The 18017-nt window shown below is 43.4% G+C and overlaps 2 protein-coding genes across 4 annotated transcripts; both read right to left on the bottom strand.

Moving 5' to 3' along the window:
- Positions 1–4315: 4315 nt before the first annotated feature.
- Tmem230 (transmembrane protein 230) lies at positions 4316–11926 on the bottom strand. Of its 3 annotated transcripts, XM_027421721.2 has the most exons (5): positions 11687–11926; positions 10302–10401; positions 9671–9789; positions 7986–8108; positions 4316–5335 (listed from the first exon to the last, which is right to left on the bottom strand). In XM_027421721.2, the coding sequence occupies exons 3-5, from the start codon at positions 9767–9769 to the stop codon at positions 5090–5092; spliced, it is 468 nt and encodes a 155-aa protein (XP_027277522.1). In that variant the 5' UTR covers positions 9770–9789; positions 10302–10401; positions 11687–11926; the 3' UTR covers positions 4316–5089. The 3 variants fall into 3 exon arrangements, with proteins under 3 accessions (XP_027277522.1, XP_027277521.1, XP_027277523.1); XM_027421720.2 differs by lacking the exon at positions 10302–10401 and having other exon boundaries at positions 11687–11924; XM_027421722.2 differs by lacking the exon at positions 10302–10401 and having other exon boundaries at positions 5123–5390; positions 11687–11916.
- A 1458-nt stretch (positions 11927–13384) lies between these two features.
- Positions 13385–16872, bottom strand: Pcna (proliferating cell nuclear antigen). Its single transcript, NM_001246768.1, is given in 6 exon segments — positions 13385–13558; positions 13646–13769; positions 15135–15329; positions 15602–15669; positions 15818–15915; positions 16642–16872. Coding segments are annotated over 6 exon segments (786 nt in total). The 5' UTR covers positions 16863–16872; the 3' UTR covers positions 13385–13478.
- Between the last annotated feature and the right edge of the window lie 1145 nt (positions 16873–18017).

The raw sequence follows: 18017 nt of genomic DNA, 5'->3' as shown, positions 1-18017 counted from the left end.
AAAACCTCAAAGGACTGGATTTTCTAGATGGCTTTCTCAGGTTACTAATAGGGATGGAAGAATGGGGTTGTCAGACTTACAGTTGAAGAAAGCTACCACCTCTAACAATCAGGACCAACTCCTTCCGCCATTCGTGAGAGAAAGGCTTTGCTGCCTCTCTTGGGGTTAAAACACTGCACAGGCTGCTCTGTTCCCATCTTGGGACTGTTTTGGTTTCTCATGCCTCACAAAAGTTTTCTGAGAGCCTTTCTACACTGTTTCCCCTTACCTGCTGACCTTCTGTGAGGCTTCCCCACCCCTGGTCCCCGTTAGTTTAGTTAGAGTGATGGTAGCAAGAGGAATACATCTCCTGAATTTTCTCCTTCCCCTAACCACTGGAATTGCTGGAGGAGGTCTAGCCCTAAGGTGAGGAAATGGAACAGGAGGCACAAAGTGCTCAGGAACAATGAAAATCCCAGGGTCTTGTTAAGTGCAAGCTGACTGAGCAGGCAGGTCCACAATGCTGCATTCTGACAAGCTCTCAAGTGGCACTCATGCTGCTAGGCCAGAGCAAGCTCCTGTGATGGTCTGAATGAGAATGGCTCCATTGGCTCACGCATTCGTGACTGGTCTGAAGTTGGTGGGAACTATTTAGGTAGGATTAGGAGGTCTGTGACTAGGCCATTTCCAGTTAGCTCTTTTTCTCTGCCTTGTACTTGTAGATGAGATGTAAGCACTCAGGTTGCTTTAGTACCATGTCTGCCTGCTGCCATGTTCCCAGCTATGATGGTCATGGACTCCAACCCTCCAAAACTAAGCAAGTCTCCAATAAACTTTTCTGTGAGTGCCCTAGCTTCTAAGTAGCAAGGAGCAAGACAGTGAAGTAGAGGGGTGGAAAGGGAAAGACAACCTTCAGAAGAGGTCACGTGTGCTGTTGTTGCACACATCATCTTTTCTGCAAGGATTACTTCATACCCTCCTGGACGGTCCATCTAGGAAAGCAGCCCTGCCTCTGGAGCAGCTCTGTCATGTAATTCCTCAGAAGGGATGGATGGCAGATGAGCTCTCTGGCATCCTTGGTCTTACTCCAGGCCCTGCCCCCTTAACGGAGTGACCTTCACTTTTCCTGGCAGCAGCTTTATTTACGGAATGCTAATGCACTTAGGAATGTGCAGAAGCCCTTCTAAATCTATACTTCACTGAACTATGCCAATTTCTCCCTCAGGAAATTCAAAGCTCAAGATGATTTGTCCTACATCTCATGGCTAAGAGTGCCCTCTCCTCCCATGCACTAAACCATAAACCACACACCTTTGGGACAAGAAGCCTCAGGATAAGATTAAGATGACAAGTCAAAAAGCTAAAAAGCAATGACTGGCAGGTGATACTTCAAAGGCCAGAAGTCACACTATGGTGATGTCCTAGTTGTACTCCAAGATGCTCTTCTGAGCTAGCTGGTCAGTGTAGACTCTGGACCCACAGATGAAGCAGAAGGCTCCAGGCAGAGGCTGATTCATCAGAGAGTACCAACTGTTCAGTGGTAGCTGTCCTGCATGGCAGAGGGTGGAGGACCACATAGGGAAGTCTGAATTCAGCACAACCAGTTCACTCATCCACACTGCAGAGGGGAATGCAATGCCTACATTTCAGCTCTTCATTTGACAAATAGTTGTTGGAAGGAAATTTGAAGTCTGGGCAAAGAAATAACCAAGTCGTGGGGACTACAGTGAATTGGGAAACTGCTCAGTTAAAGCTACCTTTACAACCTGCTCCAATAGCTCAGCAATCCCTTTTAAAAGAAATCAAACATAACGCTGCATAACTTTTTAAACAAAAAACAAGTGACCATTAGTTTGTAACCTCCATTTCTCAGTGACCATCCATCTTTTTTTGTTATACCTCCAGGAAAAAGGAAACAGTCAGTTCGTGTCTGATATACTGCTGTAGCCATATGTAGCACTTTCACTACAATGGCAACAAATGGCTCTGGACTCTTCATCCCAAGCAGAACATCAGGAGTAACTGAGGTCGTGTCTGCTTGGATTTCTGGGAAAGAGTAACAGTTGTTACAATTACTTGTGCCATCTAGTTTAGCCAACAGCCGAAGACAGCAGGCTGCTTTTGGGCAAATATTCATTTGATAAATGGCCTTGGTCTCTACTGCACATACCCATCTGCATTCCTTTACTTATTCAATCCCCAAAAGCATTAATTTAAGCTTGGGAATTTTTTCCTACATAGGACTTTGCAGAGATTAAAATCATACAGAATTCATGAGAGTACAAGGTCTCAGCAAACAGTTTAAGAAATGTTTACCAGGGGCTGGAGAGATGACTCAGTGGATAAGAGCATGTAGTACTCTTCCAGAAGACCTTAATTTAGTTCCCATATTAGTAGCTTAATAGCCTGTACTTCCAGCTCCAGGGGATCTGGCTTCTGTGAGCATCCATGCACGTGAGCCATATACTCACATATATGCCTAAACTTTTTTAAATCTTAAAAAAAAAGTTTACCATTATTATGGAGACTTAGACCTTTTTCTTCAAGATAGCCTTGGCTCTGTAGACCAGGCTGGCCTCAAACTCATAGAGATCCACCTGCTTCTGCCTCCTGAGTACTGGGACTAACGGTAGACACCGCCACCACATGGCTAGACCTTTGCTATAAAGCACCAAAGAATACAATTATAGTTATTGCATGCAAGTCTGATTTTGGCTTAAGAGATAGTTGTGTATCTCTTATTAATGAGGCCACCAAGATGAGGTTACTGGTGTGATTAGTGTCATTCCTTGTGGGACATAAGGGGGGGGGTTTCCTATCCCCAGGCAGAAGTCTTAGGATGCTCTGATTATGTACCTATACATGACAAAAGAGTCATCTATGACATAGTAAGAGGATGGTATGGTAGAGGGTGTGGCTGATAGAGTCCTAGCAACAGTGAGGCCTCCAGATTGGCCATTGGGGGAAAATGTGTATGGCTTCCTTGGATACATAAAGCTATGTGTAATAAAGCAAAAAAACAAAAAACAAAACAAAACAAAAACAAAAAACCCAATCACAGAACCATACAACTGGGCCTGTTTTTGGTTTGTTTCCTTTTCAGGATATCACTACATAACCTTGGATGTACTAGAATTTCCTATGTAGACCAGCTTGGCTTTGAACTCAAGAGATCCATGTGCCTCTGCCTCCAGAGTGCTGGGATTAAAGGTGTGTGCCACACCACCATGCCCACCAGGGGCATGTGCTTCTTGGCTCACAACTGTTTGGGAAGTAATACAAGGAATGTATGTGGGCAACATGGAAATAGATCCGCACAGATGTTACCTGGCATTCTATGCCCTTCTATCCTTTCTTTCTTTGTAGCATCAACCCTATAAATACCACCAAGCTCTTTGGTTTGGCTGAACAATCTAGCATCAGCTCTTTAAGCAGTGAGCGACAGAATCTTTAAATTAATGCCACTTCACACTGTACCAGTGAGACTCTAGAGGTGTTCAGCACCAAACCATTTGGGCCCCCCTCTAATTTTGAAACACAGCCAAACCTGTGTTTGGCTGCCCAGCAGCTGCTGGGGGTCACTGTCTTACTTCCTAAGCATGTAACTCCTCTGGAGAGCTCCCTAGCCCTATGGCTCTAAAGATACTATCTAAACACCAACTCTAACATTTTTACCTCCAGACAGGATGCAATCCAATTCCCAGATATGCAGCACTGCAACGATTTCCCCTCTGCATGGCTCTCCTTGGGTGCTGAGCAGACACCTCATTTCAACATACCCAAAAGTTATCTTTCCCCCCAAATTCCCCTATCCACAGCTTTCCAATCTCAGCTGATAATACATCCAGATCTCTAGCTGCCCAAGTCCATAACCTCAGGGAAAAAAACTGACTGAAAATCGGAGTCTGACTCATACAACAAAAAACAAAAAACAAAAAGAAAGCAAAAAACTGCAGTCTTGGTGCTGGGATTAAATTAATCAAATCATTAGAATGCTTTTCTAAAACATGCCTAAAGTTAATCATTTTTAAGTCTAGAATTTGAATTATGACACGAATATTTTTTTGAAAAAGTCACTCTTTGCAAGTTGAAAACCAGATTTGACCTAATACATATGCAGAGATCTTGGCCAAGTCTCACAGTCTTTAGCAGAATGATGTCATAGCACCAAGTGCCAGCAGTAGGGTTATAAACTCTAAGTATACTTATCTATAGTTTTACTAAGAAACAGCCAAAGTCTAGTCCTTAAAGATGACTCACACATCCTCTTGATCTATGAAGGCCGCAGGCTCACCTGAGTTTTGTGGTAGGTAACCTAAGGAGAAACCAGAGGAAGTGTTTTGTTTTTGGTTTTTTATTTGAGACAGGGTCTTACTTGGAAGCCCTGGTTTTCTAAAACTCCATATGCAGACCAGGCTGGCCTAGAACTCAAGATTCACCTGCCTGTCTCCCAAGCTCTGGGATCAAAATGTGTGACACCACACCCAGTGAAGTTTACATTTTGAAAACCTACTTTGTGGTTTAAAAATTCTAGGTTGAGGTCAGTCAGGTGTGGGGGGTGTTGGTAGTTCACACCTTTATCCCCAGCACTCAGAAGGCAGAGGCAGGAGTATCTCTGTGAGTTTGAGGCCAGCCTGGTCTACAGAGCAAGTTCCAAGTCAGCCAAGGCTACACAGAAAATAGCTGTCTCGAAAAAAAAAAAAAAAATCTAGGTTGCTGTCAATTTGTTTAAAAAGCCTATTACAGATGGATCACAGATATTTAGTTTTACCAGGATATAAAGGTAGAGTATACAGGATAAGACAGACACTTTAATTTTACCAGGATGTGAAGGTAGAGGAGAGTGTGAGGGATAAGATAGATATTTAAAAAATAAATTACTTAGTAATAAGAAACTAGACATAATACATTTTTCATATGCTACAAAAACAAGCAGACGATGAAGGCAAAAGGAAAGCTCACCCTGAAAGAGGGTAACACTTTCCACTATAGAATAGCCTGCTTTCCCAGACAATTAGCCTCACAGCTCTTACATGATGCATACGCATGTGGAAAAACTTGTCAAGCTTTGCCAGGGCCAGCAGACGAAAACATAACATGTCCTAATTAGCTAATTATAAAGCATGAGCATTTTGGAAAAGCATTCATACAATCCGGCCATTGTTTTGCTAAACATCTGCAAACTGTAGATTTCCTCAGACTTAGCCATAGTTCCTGCTTGATGTCTTAAAGTTGGTGCACTGTGTCTCTTCTCAAGGCTGAGGTGACTGCTAGTCATCAAAGTCTGGAATGTCATCATAGGAGTAACCCCGGTAGCCTTTGGATGCATAGTAGGCGATGCGCAAATGGTAAAATCCTGGCAGGAACACCAAAATGCCAATGATGAGGACAGGAACAGCTCGGTCTGCCCCCTGGTGGCAGAAGAAAAACATTAATACCATATAATTTATACCTTTGTGTTTCTTCTTTCTGATCATAAACCATCATCTCTTTTTTTCTGTGTTGGGGATTGAACGTTAGGCAAGCACTACACTCCCAATTTCCTTCTGATAACAAATTAAGCAATAAAAAAGAAAAACTATTTTTAACCAGAGCAGATTTTTCTGCTCTTTAAATCTGTGTGTGTGTGTGTGTGTGTGTGTGTGTGTGTGTGTGTGTGTGTGTGTGTGTGTGTACATGCCTGTGTGTTTGATGGGTACATACTATCTGTGTCTACAAATGTGCATGCAGATGTATGCATGCACACCAGAGGTTGACCTCAAGTGGCTTCCTCAAGGCTCTCCACCTTATTTTTTTTTTTAAGATGTATTTGTTTTAAATATGTATGGGCATGTCTTGGTCACTTTTCTATTGAGAAGAGAAATCATGATCACACGATTTATAGAATAAAGAGTTTATTGGAAGCTTGCTTATAGTTTGAGAATTAGAGTCCATGACCATCATGGTGGGGAGCATGGTAGGGCCCTGGAGCAGTAGCTAAGAACTTACATCTAATTCACAAGATAAGGCAGAACAGAGCTAACTTCTAATCCTTCCTCAGCAGTCCACCAATTGTGGATGGATGAATCACTCAAATAAATGAGCCTATGAAGGCTGCTTTCACACAAACAGCCCCATTCCACTACTTGGTCCCCACAGACTTGCTGCCACATCATAATGCAAAATGTATTAGTCAACTTCAAAAGCCCTCAGTCTTTCACAGTCTCAGCAGTTTAAAAGTCTAAAGACTCTTCTGAGACTGACAGTCATAGACTCTACCACCGCCTGGAACTGTGAGTCCTGAATTACATGCTTTCTTTTATAAGTTACCTTGGCCAGGGTGTCTTATCAGAGCAATTAAAAATAACCTAAGGCATCAATTTTGTTTGTATGTATGTATGTATGTATGTATGTATGTATGTATGTATGTATGTGTACCACAAGTGTGCCTAATCTCCAGAATGCCCTACAACTGGGTTATAGACAATTGTGAGCAGCCAGGTGGGTGCTGGGAATTGAACTCAATCCCCTAGAAGAGCAGCCAGTGCTTTTAACCACTGAGCTATTCCTTCAGCCCCAAGATTTATTTCTGAGTATGTTTCCAAGAGGAGGTGCTAGAAGTGGTCAGAGGCTTCAAGTCCCCCTGGAACTGGACTTCCAGGCAGTTGTTAGCCACCCACTGAGTTTTGGAAATCAAGCTTGGGTCCTCTGCAGGAGCAGTATAGGTTCTTATGGGTGCAGCCATGCTTCCAGCTCCTCCGCCTTATTCTTGAGACAGAGTCTCATCTCTCACTGAAGCTGGAGTCACCAATTTGGCTAGAATGGCTTGGCCATCCAGCTCTGGGGATCTGCCTGCCTCCACCCTGCAGTGCTGGGGTCACAGAGCATGCCAACACATCTAGCTTTTTATGTGGGTGCTATGAACCAGAACTCAGGGCCTTAAGTACTTTCTCGACGAGCAACCTCTCCATCACTCTTTTCAAGTTCTTGTCCTCTCTCTAATATTACAATATTAATTACTAATAAAGCAATATTAAGTTAATTTATTGAAGCTGCACAACCTGTAATCCCAGCACTCTGGAGGCAGAGGCAAGAGGAACTCTAAGTTCAAAGTCAGCCTAGTCTACACAGTGAGTTCTAGGACACCCAGAGCTGCATAGAGAAACCCTTGTCTTAAAAAACAACAACAAAAATACCTCAAATATTGCTTAAGCTATAATGGCATGTAACATTTCCCTGAAATGCATGTTCCACAATTTTATTTAACTATCATCTGAGCAACTGCATGATTAATTTTTGTTTTTTGTAACTATACAACACCAGTAGGAACTGAATTTCTTTTCTATGGTATTTAAGAATGGACCTGCATTATGATCAGAATATCTGTTTTAACTTTTTGTTTGTCTGTTTTTTGAGACAGGGTTTCTCTGTGTAGCTTTGGAACCAATCATGGCACTCACTCTGTAGACCAGGCTGGCCTTAAACTCAGAGATCCTCCTGCCTCTGCTTCCCAAGTGCTCGGATTAAAGGCGTGCGCCACCAACACCCAGCATATTTAGGCTAACTTAAGACACAATACATAAACATAACCCATGAGAAAGAACTACCAAGGACCACTTAGGCTTTGAATACTGAAACTCAACAGGACTCAGCACACCAACAGAAAAAGGAACCCAAATACAAGGTGTAGTGGCCACATACTTACACAAGACTCCCAACTTCTCCCCAGACACTGATCAGCATGTCTACACAGCTGCAAAACTACAATGATGGGGTGTTACAGCCTTGTACTAGTCTGGAAGCTGGAAGCCAGGCACAGCTACATTATTCTAACCTGTATCAGAAGCCATACCCGGTAAGCACGCACTTACAGGAATTGTGGAAAAATTTGTTCAAAGGGGAAAGAAACAAAAGAAAACCATCCTTATCTTTTTAGTAGAATCTACTGTACTTGTGGAACATAAAAATAGTGCTCTGGCTCACAGGTGAAAGACCCAGGGCATATTCTCACATGCCTATTAACTTACCCCTTTGCTGATGTAGCCCGATAGCAGGAGAGAGCCTATGATTATGAGAAAGGTGCCAATCAAAAACAGCACAGTGGCAAGTGCAATGGCCTTATAAGGGATCTTAGGAGGGCTTTTCTTAAACTGGAAGAGAGAGAAAAGAAGAACATTATTAAAATATCAGCCTAATACACTGCAAAGCAGAGGGGGTAATTAAGAACCAAAGTGGATGGGTTGTCTACTAGTTAGTGCAGCAAAGCTGGGACTTGAGTAGGTGAAGCTCCTGCTATTCCATAGGTCCCTCATTACAACCAAGGAAAGCCCTTTAAAACTACCGTCACCTAGTTGTTGGACATGCATTTACAACACACATGTGCACGGAAGCTCATACTGACCTGTGGGAATTTCAGAGTGAGCACCATGCTATCTACGCAGAAGTGAAAAGGTGACCTTCTGGAACTGAAGGTAACTAACAGGTAGTCAGTCAAAATTTAGAAACAGAATTTCAGCTTTTCTTGAAGATTTTCTTTTTAATTATGTGTCCCTGTGTGGGTATATTTCAGTGCAGGTGTCTGTGTAAGCCAAAGGAATTGCATCCTCCAAGAGCTGCAGTTACAGGCAGTGTAAGCCACCAGACATGGCTGCTGGGAACCCAACTTTTAGGCTAGAGAGATGGCTCCAGGGTCAAAGCATTTGCCTTCCAGATGACCTGAGTTCAATTCCCCCACCCACATGGTGACTCAGTCTGTAACTCCAGTTCCAGAGGATCTGACACCCTCTTCTGGCCTCTTTGGATACTGCATATTCTTAGTACACTGGACCAGGTCTGATTCCCAGTACCCATATGGTGGCTCATAACCATCTGTAATTCCAATTCCAGAAGATCCAATGCCTGCTTTTGACTATCTTTGGGCACCAGGCACATGCTTGGTGCACATGGAAGCAAAACACTCATACACTTAAAACATAAATGTAAAATATTAAAAACACTAGAACAATATGTGCTCCTAAGTGCTTAGCCCAGTTTCTGGCCCAAATTTCAGCTTTTTGTTTGTTTGTTTGTTTTTTGTTTTTTCGAAACAGGGTTTCTCTGTGGCTTTGGAGGCTGTCCTGTAACTAGCTCTTGTAGACCAGGCAAGTCTCAAACTCACAGAGATATGCATGCCTCTGCCTCCCAAGTGCTGAGACTAAAGGCGTGCACCACCACTGCCCAGCAAATTTCAGCTTTCTTAAAGTATTCCATTATGAGTTAATTTAGGTCAACGTAAAGTTTCAGAGACAGATTAAGGCTAAATAAAATACAGCATGAACACATATGGGCTCAAGCTCCACCTAGAATACTCTATGCTAAGGAAAAGGGAAAAAGGAGCCACTACCCTACTGAAGGCAATGGTCAGGTGAGAACACAAACTTGTTTACTTTCTGTTTGCCATAAAGAGCATCTGTAACTAACTGCATCTCATGACATCAGGAAAGAAGATATTTTCTGGATAAGTTAAATAAAATCTGTAGCTACAAGGTTTTAGTACTTCGACTGAAACTGGAAACAGATAACCCTGGAACTGCTTAAAACCACCTTGTCAAGATCCCTTCTCCAAGCTGGGGCTGAAAGGGTCTTGGAAATAAGCTTGCTTTCTGATGGTCCCAATAACAGATACGCAGCTAAATGTTTTTCTATTTTATTTTATTTTTTTTGATTATGTTACCTGAAGGTCAATGTAGCCATCATCTGTGCTGGAAAGCCTTGAATATTTTACTTTACTACTGGGGATCCCAGCCGCCAGATTGGTACGAGATGGCATCATAACACGGTGGCACAGCTAGTCTGAAAGGGAAAGACTGTTACTGTCCATAGGGACACCAGTGCATTACAGGCAAGGACATCAGACACTGTGTACTAGAGTGCTGGGCTGCCACGTTATATATCACATACATGGCACCCTCACTGCTCTTACAGCAACCTGGTAACCTTGGATACACCAAGCACATGTCTTTTATGTATCTGCTTGTCTTCACAGAATGACACCAAAGGCATTTCACAAAGAATCAGATCCAGTTTACTCTGCCACCGTTTCCTGCCTAATTCTTCTGCAGTCACACGGAGGTGAGTCAAGACTTGAATCCATGTTCACATTTCCAGCCCTCCCTGACAGTAAGTACTGCCTGCCCCTTAACTTTTCTCAGGCGCTGATTTTCAAGAAACTCTTTTTGCTTGCCATGAAATGGCAGGATAAGGAATGGAATACACTCACATCAGTATTTATTTTGTCCATTCTAAATGTGACATCATCCTAAGTGCAAGTGATCTGAAAACTCTTATCCATGAGGGTAACTTACTGGCTATCAATACCACACCAGAAACTTCAGAGCCACCTGCCTCTCTGCTCCCATCCCAAGCATGAAAACAAGTGGTTTTACTTCCCACATCATGTAGCTCCTGAAAAAATGGATTTGAAAGTCTGTTTTACTCAAACTATTCAAACCAGACAGCACTAATAAAATCATAACTACTGTATTATTTGAGGGTAGGAAAGATTTTAAGAAAATGACTTTTAAGCTGGGCATTGGTGGCTCATGCCTTTAATCCCAGCACTCAGGGGGCAGAGGCAGGTGGGTCTCTGTGAGTTCGAGACCAGCCTCGTCTACAGAGTGAGTGCCAGGATAGGCTCCAAAGCCACAGAGAAACCCTTTGGGGGGGAGGGGGTGTTGACGTTTGAATTTAAAAAAAAATGAAATTTGAGTTCAGTACTGCAGTAGATGACTGTAATACTCCTCCTACTTGGGAGGACTGGTGTGAATATACAGAGCTGGGAGCCAGTCTGAGCTGCATAGTAAGCCCAGATGTTCTCCTCTACCACAACTGAAATTTGCTAATTCTTTATAAAGTCATAAAATTATGTAAACAGATTTCGGCTTTTTTTTTTTTTTTTTTTTTCCCCGAGACAGGGTTTCTCTGTGTAACAGCCCTGGCTGTCCTGGAACTAGCTCTGTAGATCAGGCTGGCCTCGAACACACAGAGATCCATCTACCTCTGCCTCCGGAGTGTTAGGATTAAAGGAGTGCATCACCACCGCCAGGCTGTAAACAGATTATTTTTATTGCAAAAGTATTTGAATTGTAAATGTAAAAGTCTATTTTTAACAAGATAACTACTAAGTATTTCAATAGCCAGGCCTTCACTGGTGTGGTATTTTGCACAACATCTCCATAATGGCATGTGGTATTTATTCGATTTTGGTGAGGTGCCAGACACTGCTATTTACAGTCGACCTAAAGTAACTAGCATGCAAAAATTGGTGCCAAATATTCCTGCCTTTTTGTTCATCACATTCTAGTTCAGAATCCGAGTATTAAAAAGGAACAACGCAGATCCACTTGCGTTTCCAAAAATGTTAGATCAAGTTGCGTTAAGTACCAGGTTTTTGGTGTTGCCATCCCATTACATGCTTAATTCCTCTGAAAAAGTTCAAGCTACCAATAAACAGGAGTTTTGAGGCAATAAACTACGTCTGATTTGTATTACATGCTACAAAGTTAGGTAATCACATCAAAACAAAAATGTCTGAGCGAGAAGGGAAGACTTGCGCTTTTCTTAGCAAAGGATTCTAGAAGGGAGTTACCACATCCTAAGTGACAATTCTAAGAAATATCAGCCCAAGTTTCTACTATGCTTTTTACCGGTCCCCCGCAACCTTGGCCACCCCCCTTCTGCCCCCAAGCACCTGCGCGTGGCGCTGTGGGCAGCCTCCCGCCGGCCTCCACCGTCGCCACCCCGGTCAGGACCCACGCGAACTTAGCACTAACAAAACTGGCTCCGGGAAGCAGCCTCGGTGGTGGGGCGAGGCCTCGCGGCTGGCTTCCGGGAGCGCGCTCCCAGCCCCGACCCGCGGAGCGTCTCCCGCTCCCCGTTACGCGCGCTAGCGCCGCTCTCCCAACAGCCAACGGCGGCCAGAGCGCCAGCCCACCGGAAGTGGTGTGCGAAGAGGCGCACCGGAAATGGCACCACCAGGAAGCAACGTCACCGCAAGGGTGGACAGTTTTTAAGACAGTTCCCGGTGTGGCTGGCGGTGCTGAACTCAATATGTTGACTAGGCTGGCCTCAGTTCATGTTTCCCCTGCTTCTGCCTCCCGAGTGCTGGGAATACCTAGTGGGCCAGCAGTTTGGTCTTGTGCTGGTGACCTGGGTCTGCCACCCAGGGTGGAAACCTAAGGGTCCCTCCCATCACGATGTAATCCAAGGCAAGCCTGTTAATGTGGTTCCAGCCCAGACCCATCATGGCCAGGTCTGTGCACAGCAGAGTCCCCGGGACCCGGAGAGGTGGGCAAGGGAATCTTTCCCTGCCCTATTCAGGGCTATGATGACATTGGTCTGTACCCACTAGCGTTCTCAGCCCCAAATTTTTGTCCTAGTTTCCCTATCTGGTTATCAGACCCCACTCAAGCTATAGAGTACTACTGACCAGACACACTAGAGTTCTAATATATTCCCGATGGAACAGTGACCAGTCTTCATAAAGCATGTCCATCACCCCAGAGTTCTACAAGTGAGGCGTATTTGTAGCTCATTTCCTTCTCTACGTGTTGACACAAAGCTTTAAATAGTAATAGCTACTGGGTATGAGCTCTAACCAACAACCTCCTAGAACTACCAAAACTGTACCCTTTATAAACTGCCAAACAAAATTTGATGGGACAGTCAAAACTAAACACCTGAAAAGGTGGAGTAATTTGGACAAGCAATGTTTACTGAGTGAAGGTGCTTGTCTCCAAACCTGAAGCACATTTAATTCCCTGAAAGCCACATCGTGGTGGGTGTACCAATTCTATTAAGTTGTCTCCACACATGAAATAGTAAATAAAAAACAAGTATTTAAGTATGTAGCATGTCATGACTTTTCAAGCCCACAAGGCTTTTTTAAACCTGCTTGGATCAAGCATCTACAAAATTTAAACTAGACCTTTATGTATTTGAGGTCTATGTAGTCCTGGCTGGCCTAGGAAGAGATCCACCTGCCTCCTTTAAAAGCTACTCATACCAGAAAAAATTTTTCTATAACCTAATCATACAGATTAAAGTGAAACATTTTTTAAAAATTACCTCCGTGACGTATTAACTCCAGGCTGCTTTAAAATGGAAAACAAAACCCATTTACATAAAACGGTAACTTTGAGAGTTCAGTAGTTGTGGTTCAAAGACACTGTTCGACATTTGGATTCAGTTAACTTTATTTAAACTGAAAAACATTTCTTGAAACTGCATTTAGCGTCAACATCTTTCATAAAAAATCGCCAGGATTTCTAAGGCAGATATATTTATGTTAAAAGAACCAGTTTTTGCTTTGGAGCTTATTCTTTAAACAAATTGTGGAGAATAGAGAGAAAAAAGTAGGTTATTTACAGAAGATATCTACATATGTACTCAGGTACAAACTCGGTGACAGAAAAGACTTCAAAACATGCTGGCATCTCAGAAGCAGTTCTCAAAGGCTTGGTTTTCTCAGATTCTAGCAACGCCTAAGATCCTTCTTCATCTTCAATCTTGGGAGCCAAATAATACTTTAAGTGTCCCATGTCAGAAATTTTATACTCTACAACTAAAAGATGGGAAAATTTAATCGAAAAGTTAATGACTGAGGAGTAATTACTATACTACAAAACAATGTTAAAACTTAGTATCTTACCAAGGGGTACATCTGTAGACATACTGAGTGTTACTGTAGGAGACAGTGGAGTAGCTTTTGTGAAAAAGTTCAGGTACCTTAGTGCAAAAGTTAGCTGAACTGGCTCATTCATTTCTATGGTTACCTAGAGAAGAAAACAGGCTCACTTAACACAACATCAAGAAACTCACACATTAGTACATAACATACAGCACAAAACAAAAACCTTTAGTTATCACTTTGGAGGATTTTATGAAAAGTTTGAAGACTAAAACACATTTAGCCTATCTCTTGTAGAAGCATACCCCAAGCAACACAAAGAAAGTGGCTGTTCTTTTCTAGACTGCAAGCACTAATCTCTTCCAAAGAATCTATATAGAGGAAAAAGAAATGGAATGATAGCTAACCAGTAGAGCACTTGACTAATATAAGTCCTGGGTTCAATGTACAACACTCAACTCCCACCCCCAAAAGTAACCACGGCTGGCGAGATGACCCAACAGTTAATACTCGATGCTCTTCCACAACATCCAAGTTTGGTTCCCAGCACCCACATCCAGCAGCTCATAACCAACTCTAGTAACAAGAAGCAACAAGTTAAATGCAAGCTAAGGGACATGTTGACCAATTTTCATTTTATCAGGAATTTTTTTCAAGTCCCAATTCAAACTAAGGAAATAAGAAACATGTGAATACTGAAAACTTAATTTCCTTTGTTGTGGTAATGCTTATGCTTTAAACAAAATACTTATGAATTAAATACCTTGTGATCTGAGGATGACAGGTAAGTAGGAATAATTAAGCAGACAGATTAAGGTTAAGAACCAGCCCTATGGGTTGTGTATATATGTTCTAATCCTCAGTTATACAAGTTGCAGACAAAATAACATTAAACACTTTGTGTTAAGCACTCCGAATTTTACATTTAGCACTAAAAATCATATTTAGTTCAGACTGTGTCTGCAATTTATAGTCTGATGCTCAGACTAGCTGGCAAAACTTTTTAAAAAACTTAGTATAATTAAAAAGTTTTGACTTCTGAATATTTAGCAATTAGCCTAGTATCTTCTGCTTGAATGAGGCTTTCCAGGCATTTTTCCTTTGCCTTTCCAACATCTTCCTCATTTTTGAGGACTTTAAAACTTATCAACACTCAACTTTACTTAGTCTGCTTTTGCACCATTAAATGGGGTAGCACGTGAAAGTCCAACACAAAGCTACTTACTACAAGATCTACATGATCCCAACAGACTCACAACCCCAACCATTTTCTTCTGTTCACTTGTTAATGCTTATTTGTCAGTCATTCTAGGAAGCAAAAGCTTGGAAACACCTAGCTTCCCAGTCCCACCTGTGAAAGCATATATGCAGAGTGTGGAGTATCTAAGTTCAAAGACAGCCTGGTCTACTCACACTCCACCTCAAAAGAGCTAGGTCTGGAGAACCAGCTCAGCAGTTAAGCTTATATTCATTCCCCTTTCAGACACTGCAGACAACTTTTACTACTTACAGCTTCCTCCTCTTTATCAACATTACTTGTTTGTGACAACTTAATGTTTCCATTTCCAAGCTCTCCACTTGCAGAAAACTTCACCCCATCCTTTGCACAGGATATTACAACAGCATCTCCAATATGGCTAAGGTCTCGGCATATGCGCGCAAATTCACCAGAAGGCATCTTTACCACACAGCTGTACTCCTGTTCCTGTAAATCCCAAAGTTAAAGGTCAGAAGTGTGAGGACAAGTATCTGATTTCTTTAAAACTCAATTTTAGACTGTCATTGCTTAGTGAAATTGTCTTTCATTCCAAATACCCACTTTGGAACTCATCAGCTGGTATCACAGCTTGGTAAAATTCACCAGCGAAAACAGGATATTCTCCCAGCACTAAGGGGGCAGAGGCAGGCAGATCTCTGCTGAGTTTGAGTCTACAGAATGAGTTCAAAGACCACCAGAAACGAGAACAAGATACTCACAGGGATTCCAAGTTGCTCAACATCCAAGTCCATTAACTTCATTTCATAGTCTGAAACTTTCTCTTGATCTAACAAAAGGAAGCAAATGTTATTGAAGCACATGTTCATACCTATGGTGTAAAACTTTACAACCGCAATTCTGTTAATATCCTTAGTTTTGAGAAACAGATCATACTTTGCTTTCTGTAACAATTGAGTTTTAGAGGTGTAACTTACTTGGTGCTTCAAATACGAGTGCTAAAGTATCGGCATTATCTTCAGCCCTTAGTGTAATGATGTCTTCATTACCAGCACATTTTAGTATTTTGGACATGCTAGAAAACAAGAAGCAGGGCTTATCAACACCATGTGTTCAACATCTACTCTTTTAAAGGCAATTACAAGATGTTACCCTTTTACGCCCACACCAAATCCCCTGGGGGGGGGAGTAAACTATCGGGAATGTGATCCTTAAAACCACTCAAAGGCAATATGCCAGTAAATAATTTTTTGAGCAGGATGTCCTTGGTTTCCAGTGTATCAGAGTGTGCCCTATATCATATGTGGCCTTTTCACAAATCTTTTAAAACGTATACCGGTGGCAAATTCATGCATCTGTAACAAAGTTAAAAGCTAAGACTGGTAAATTTTCCCACAAATGATTCGCAATGAGATTCTAGACTCCAAGTAGAAAAGGCCTATTGTCCCTCTAAGTGGACAGTACCACATTTTCACCAGAACACGTTTAGTAGGCAGCTAAAATTAGCCAGGACAAGGTTGTGCCCTGAAATAAAAAAAGCTGCTGGCGTTTAATGAACTGATCTCCAACGCAGGCATTTTCCCGCCGGCACCCGTTTTGTGGCTTTGGCGCGGAAACAGCGGGTTCGCGCGGCCACCAGCGCGGGCTTTTCAGAACCGCGCGCTTCCTCGGGCTCCGCCCCCAGCTCCAGACACCAATCAGAAGGCGCGGATGACCACGTCAGCCAATGAGAGCACGGAGCCGGAGCCCCGCCAAGACCCGAGGCGGGAGGGCTAGAGCCCAGCTCCCGCCACCCGCTCACCTGGTGAGGTTCACGCCCATGGCTAGGTTGCGGTCGCAGCGGTATGTGTCGAAGCCTTCGGAGCGCAGAGTGAGCTGCACCAAGGAGACGTGCGACGAGTCCATGCTCTGCAGGTTCACGCCGCCCGAGCTGATGTCCCAGCAGGCCTCGTTGATGAGGTCTTTGAGAGCCTCCAACACCTTCTTCAGGATGGAGCCCTGAACCAGGCGAGCCTCGAACATCCTGGCGGAGTCGCGACGACTAGATACTAGAGACTGTGACAGGAGAGAGGGCCGGCCGCGAAGGTCTCCCGGCTCGCGATGCAGAAGTGGCAGCGAGGACCCGCAGGGAGCGACTACCAACTTGGGCGCCCGCAACCGTTTTTATGCTGCCGCTTCCTAGGCGCGCGCTCTTTCCGTGCGCGAGAGTTGCGACGTCACCGCGCTGCCCCACCCACCTTCCCCTCAGAACCAATCGTATCCGAGTCCCGCGCAAGGCCCGCCCTGCCGCGTACACAGAGGCGGGGCTGCGGCGTACGGGCGTGGGAAGCGTGGGGCATTATGGGATCCGCGGAGGCCCACCTTTTGGAGGAGGCTTGTCCCGGCAAGTTTCCGCGCCACGGAAATGAAAGTCACGTGCAAGCCGAGCTGCGCCGGGAGGCGCGGGTCGGGGGTTGGGAGGGGTGGGGTGCAGGGCTGCCTGAAGTCGAAAAGTATACCTGTTTCAAACACTACAGAGCGCTTTTGCTACTGCGTAGGCGAAAACGCTGCAAAATACCGAGTAAGGAAGGAGCCACCACATCTTAACCCCGGTTTTCTATCACTTCACTGTGTTGGGCGCTCTGAACTTTCCTCCCTAAAGATTAAAGAGTTCCTTCTTGCCGTGAACACTTCTGCAAAGAACCCCAAAGTATGACTATCTCTTAAGATACATAATCCATAGGTCCCACCTAATTAGTTCCCTGTTACGCCTCTTTCCCTAGCCTGAACCCCATCTAGGCTGGAGATGAACCCAGGGCCTAGAGGCTAAGCACCAATAACTTCATGTTAAAATCAATACCCATTCCTGAAAATGTCAGCCATTACAGGTGCATGTGTTCCTGCTGCGTTTTGTTCTACTGAAATTTCTTTTTCCTGTTGATTATAAGGGTGGGGGAAACTGAATGCAGGTGGTGGACACCAGCTACAAACGGATGTAAAGCTATTTTTTTTTTTAATTTCTAATGTTTCTTCTCTTTGTTTTGTTTTGGTGATGGATAAAATATGTTTGATGCCGAAAGTGTAAAATATTAATGTGAAAGTCCACAGTTTCTATTTCAAATGCCTCTTTTTGTTTGTTTGTTTGTTTGTTTTGTTTTGCTTTTTTCGAGACAGTGTTTCTCTGTGGCTTTGGAGGCT

The sequence above is a fragment of the Cricetulus griseus genome, chromosome 6 (genome assembly GCF_003668045.3).
Source record: "Cricetulus griseus strain 17A/GY chromosome 6, alternate assembly CriGri-PICRH-1.0, whole genome shotgun sequence".
Taxonomy (NCBI): domain Eukaryota; kingdom Metazoa; phylum Chordata; class Mammalia; order Rodentia; family Cricetidae; genus Cricetulus; species Cricetulus griseus.
Note: the sequence above shows the minus strand (reverse complement) of the source record. Positions and strands in the feature narration are given on the sequence as shown.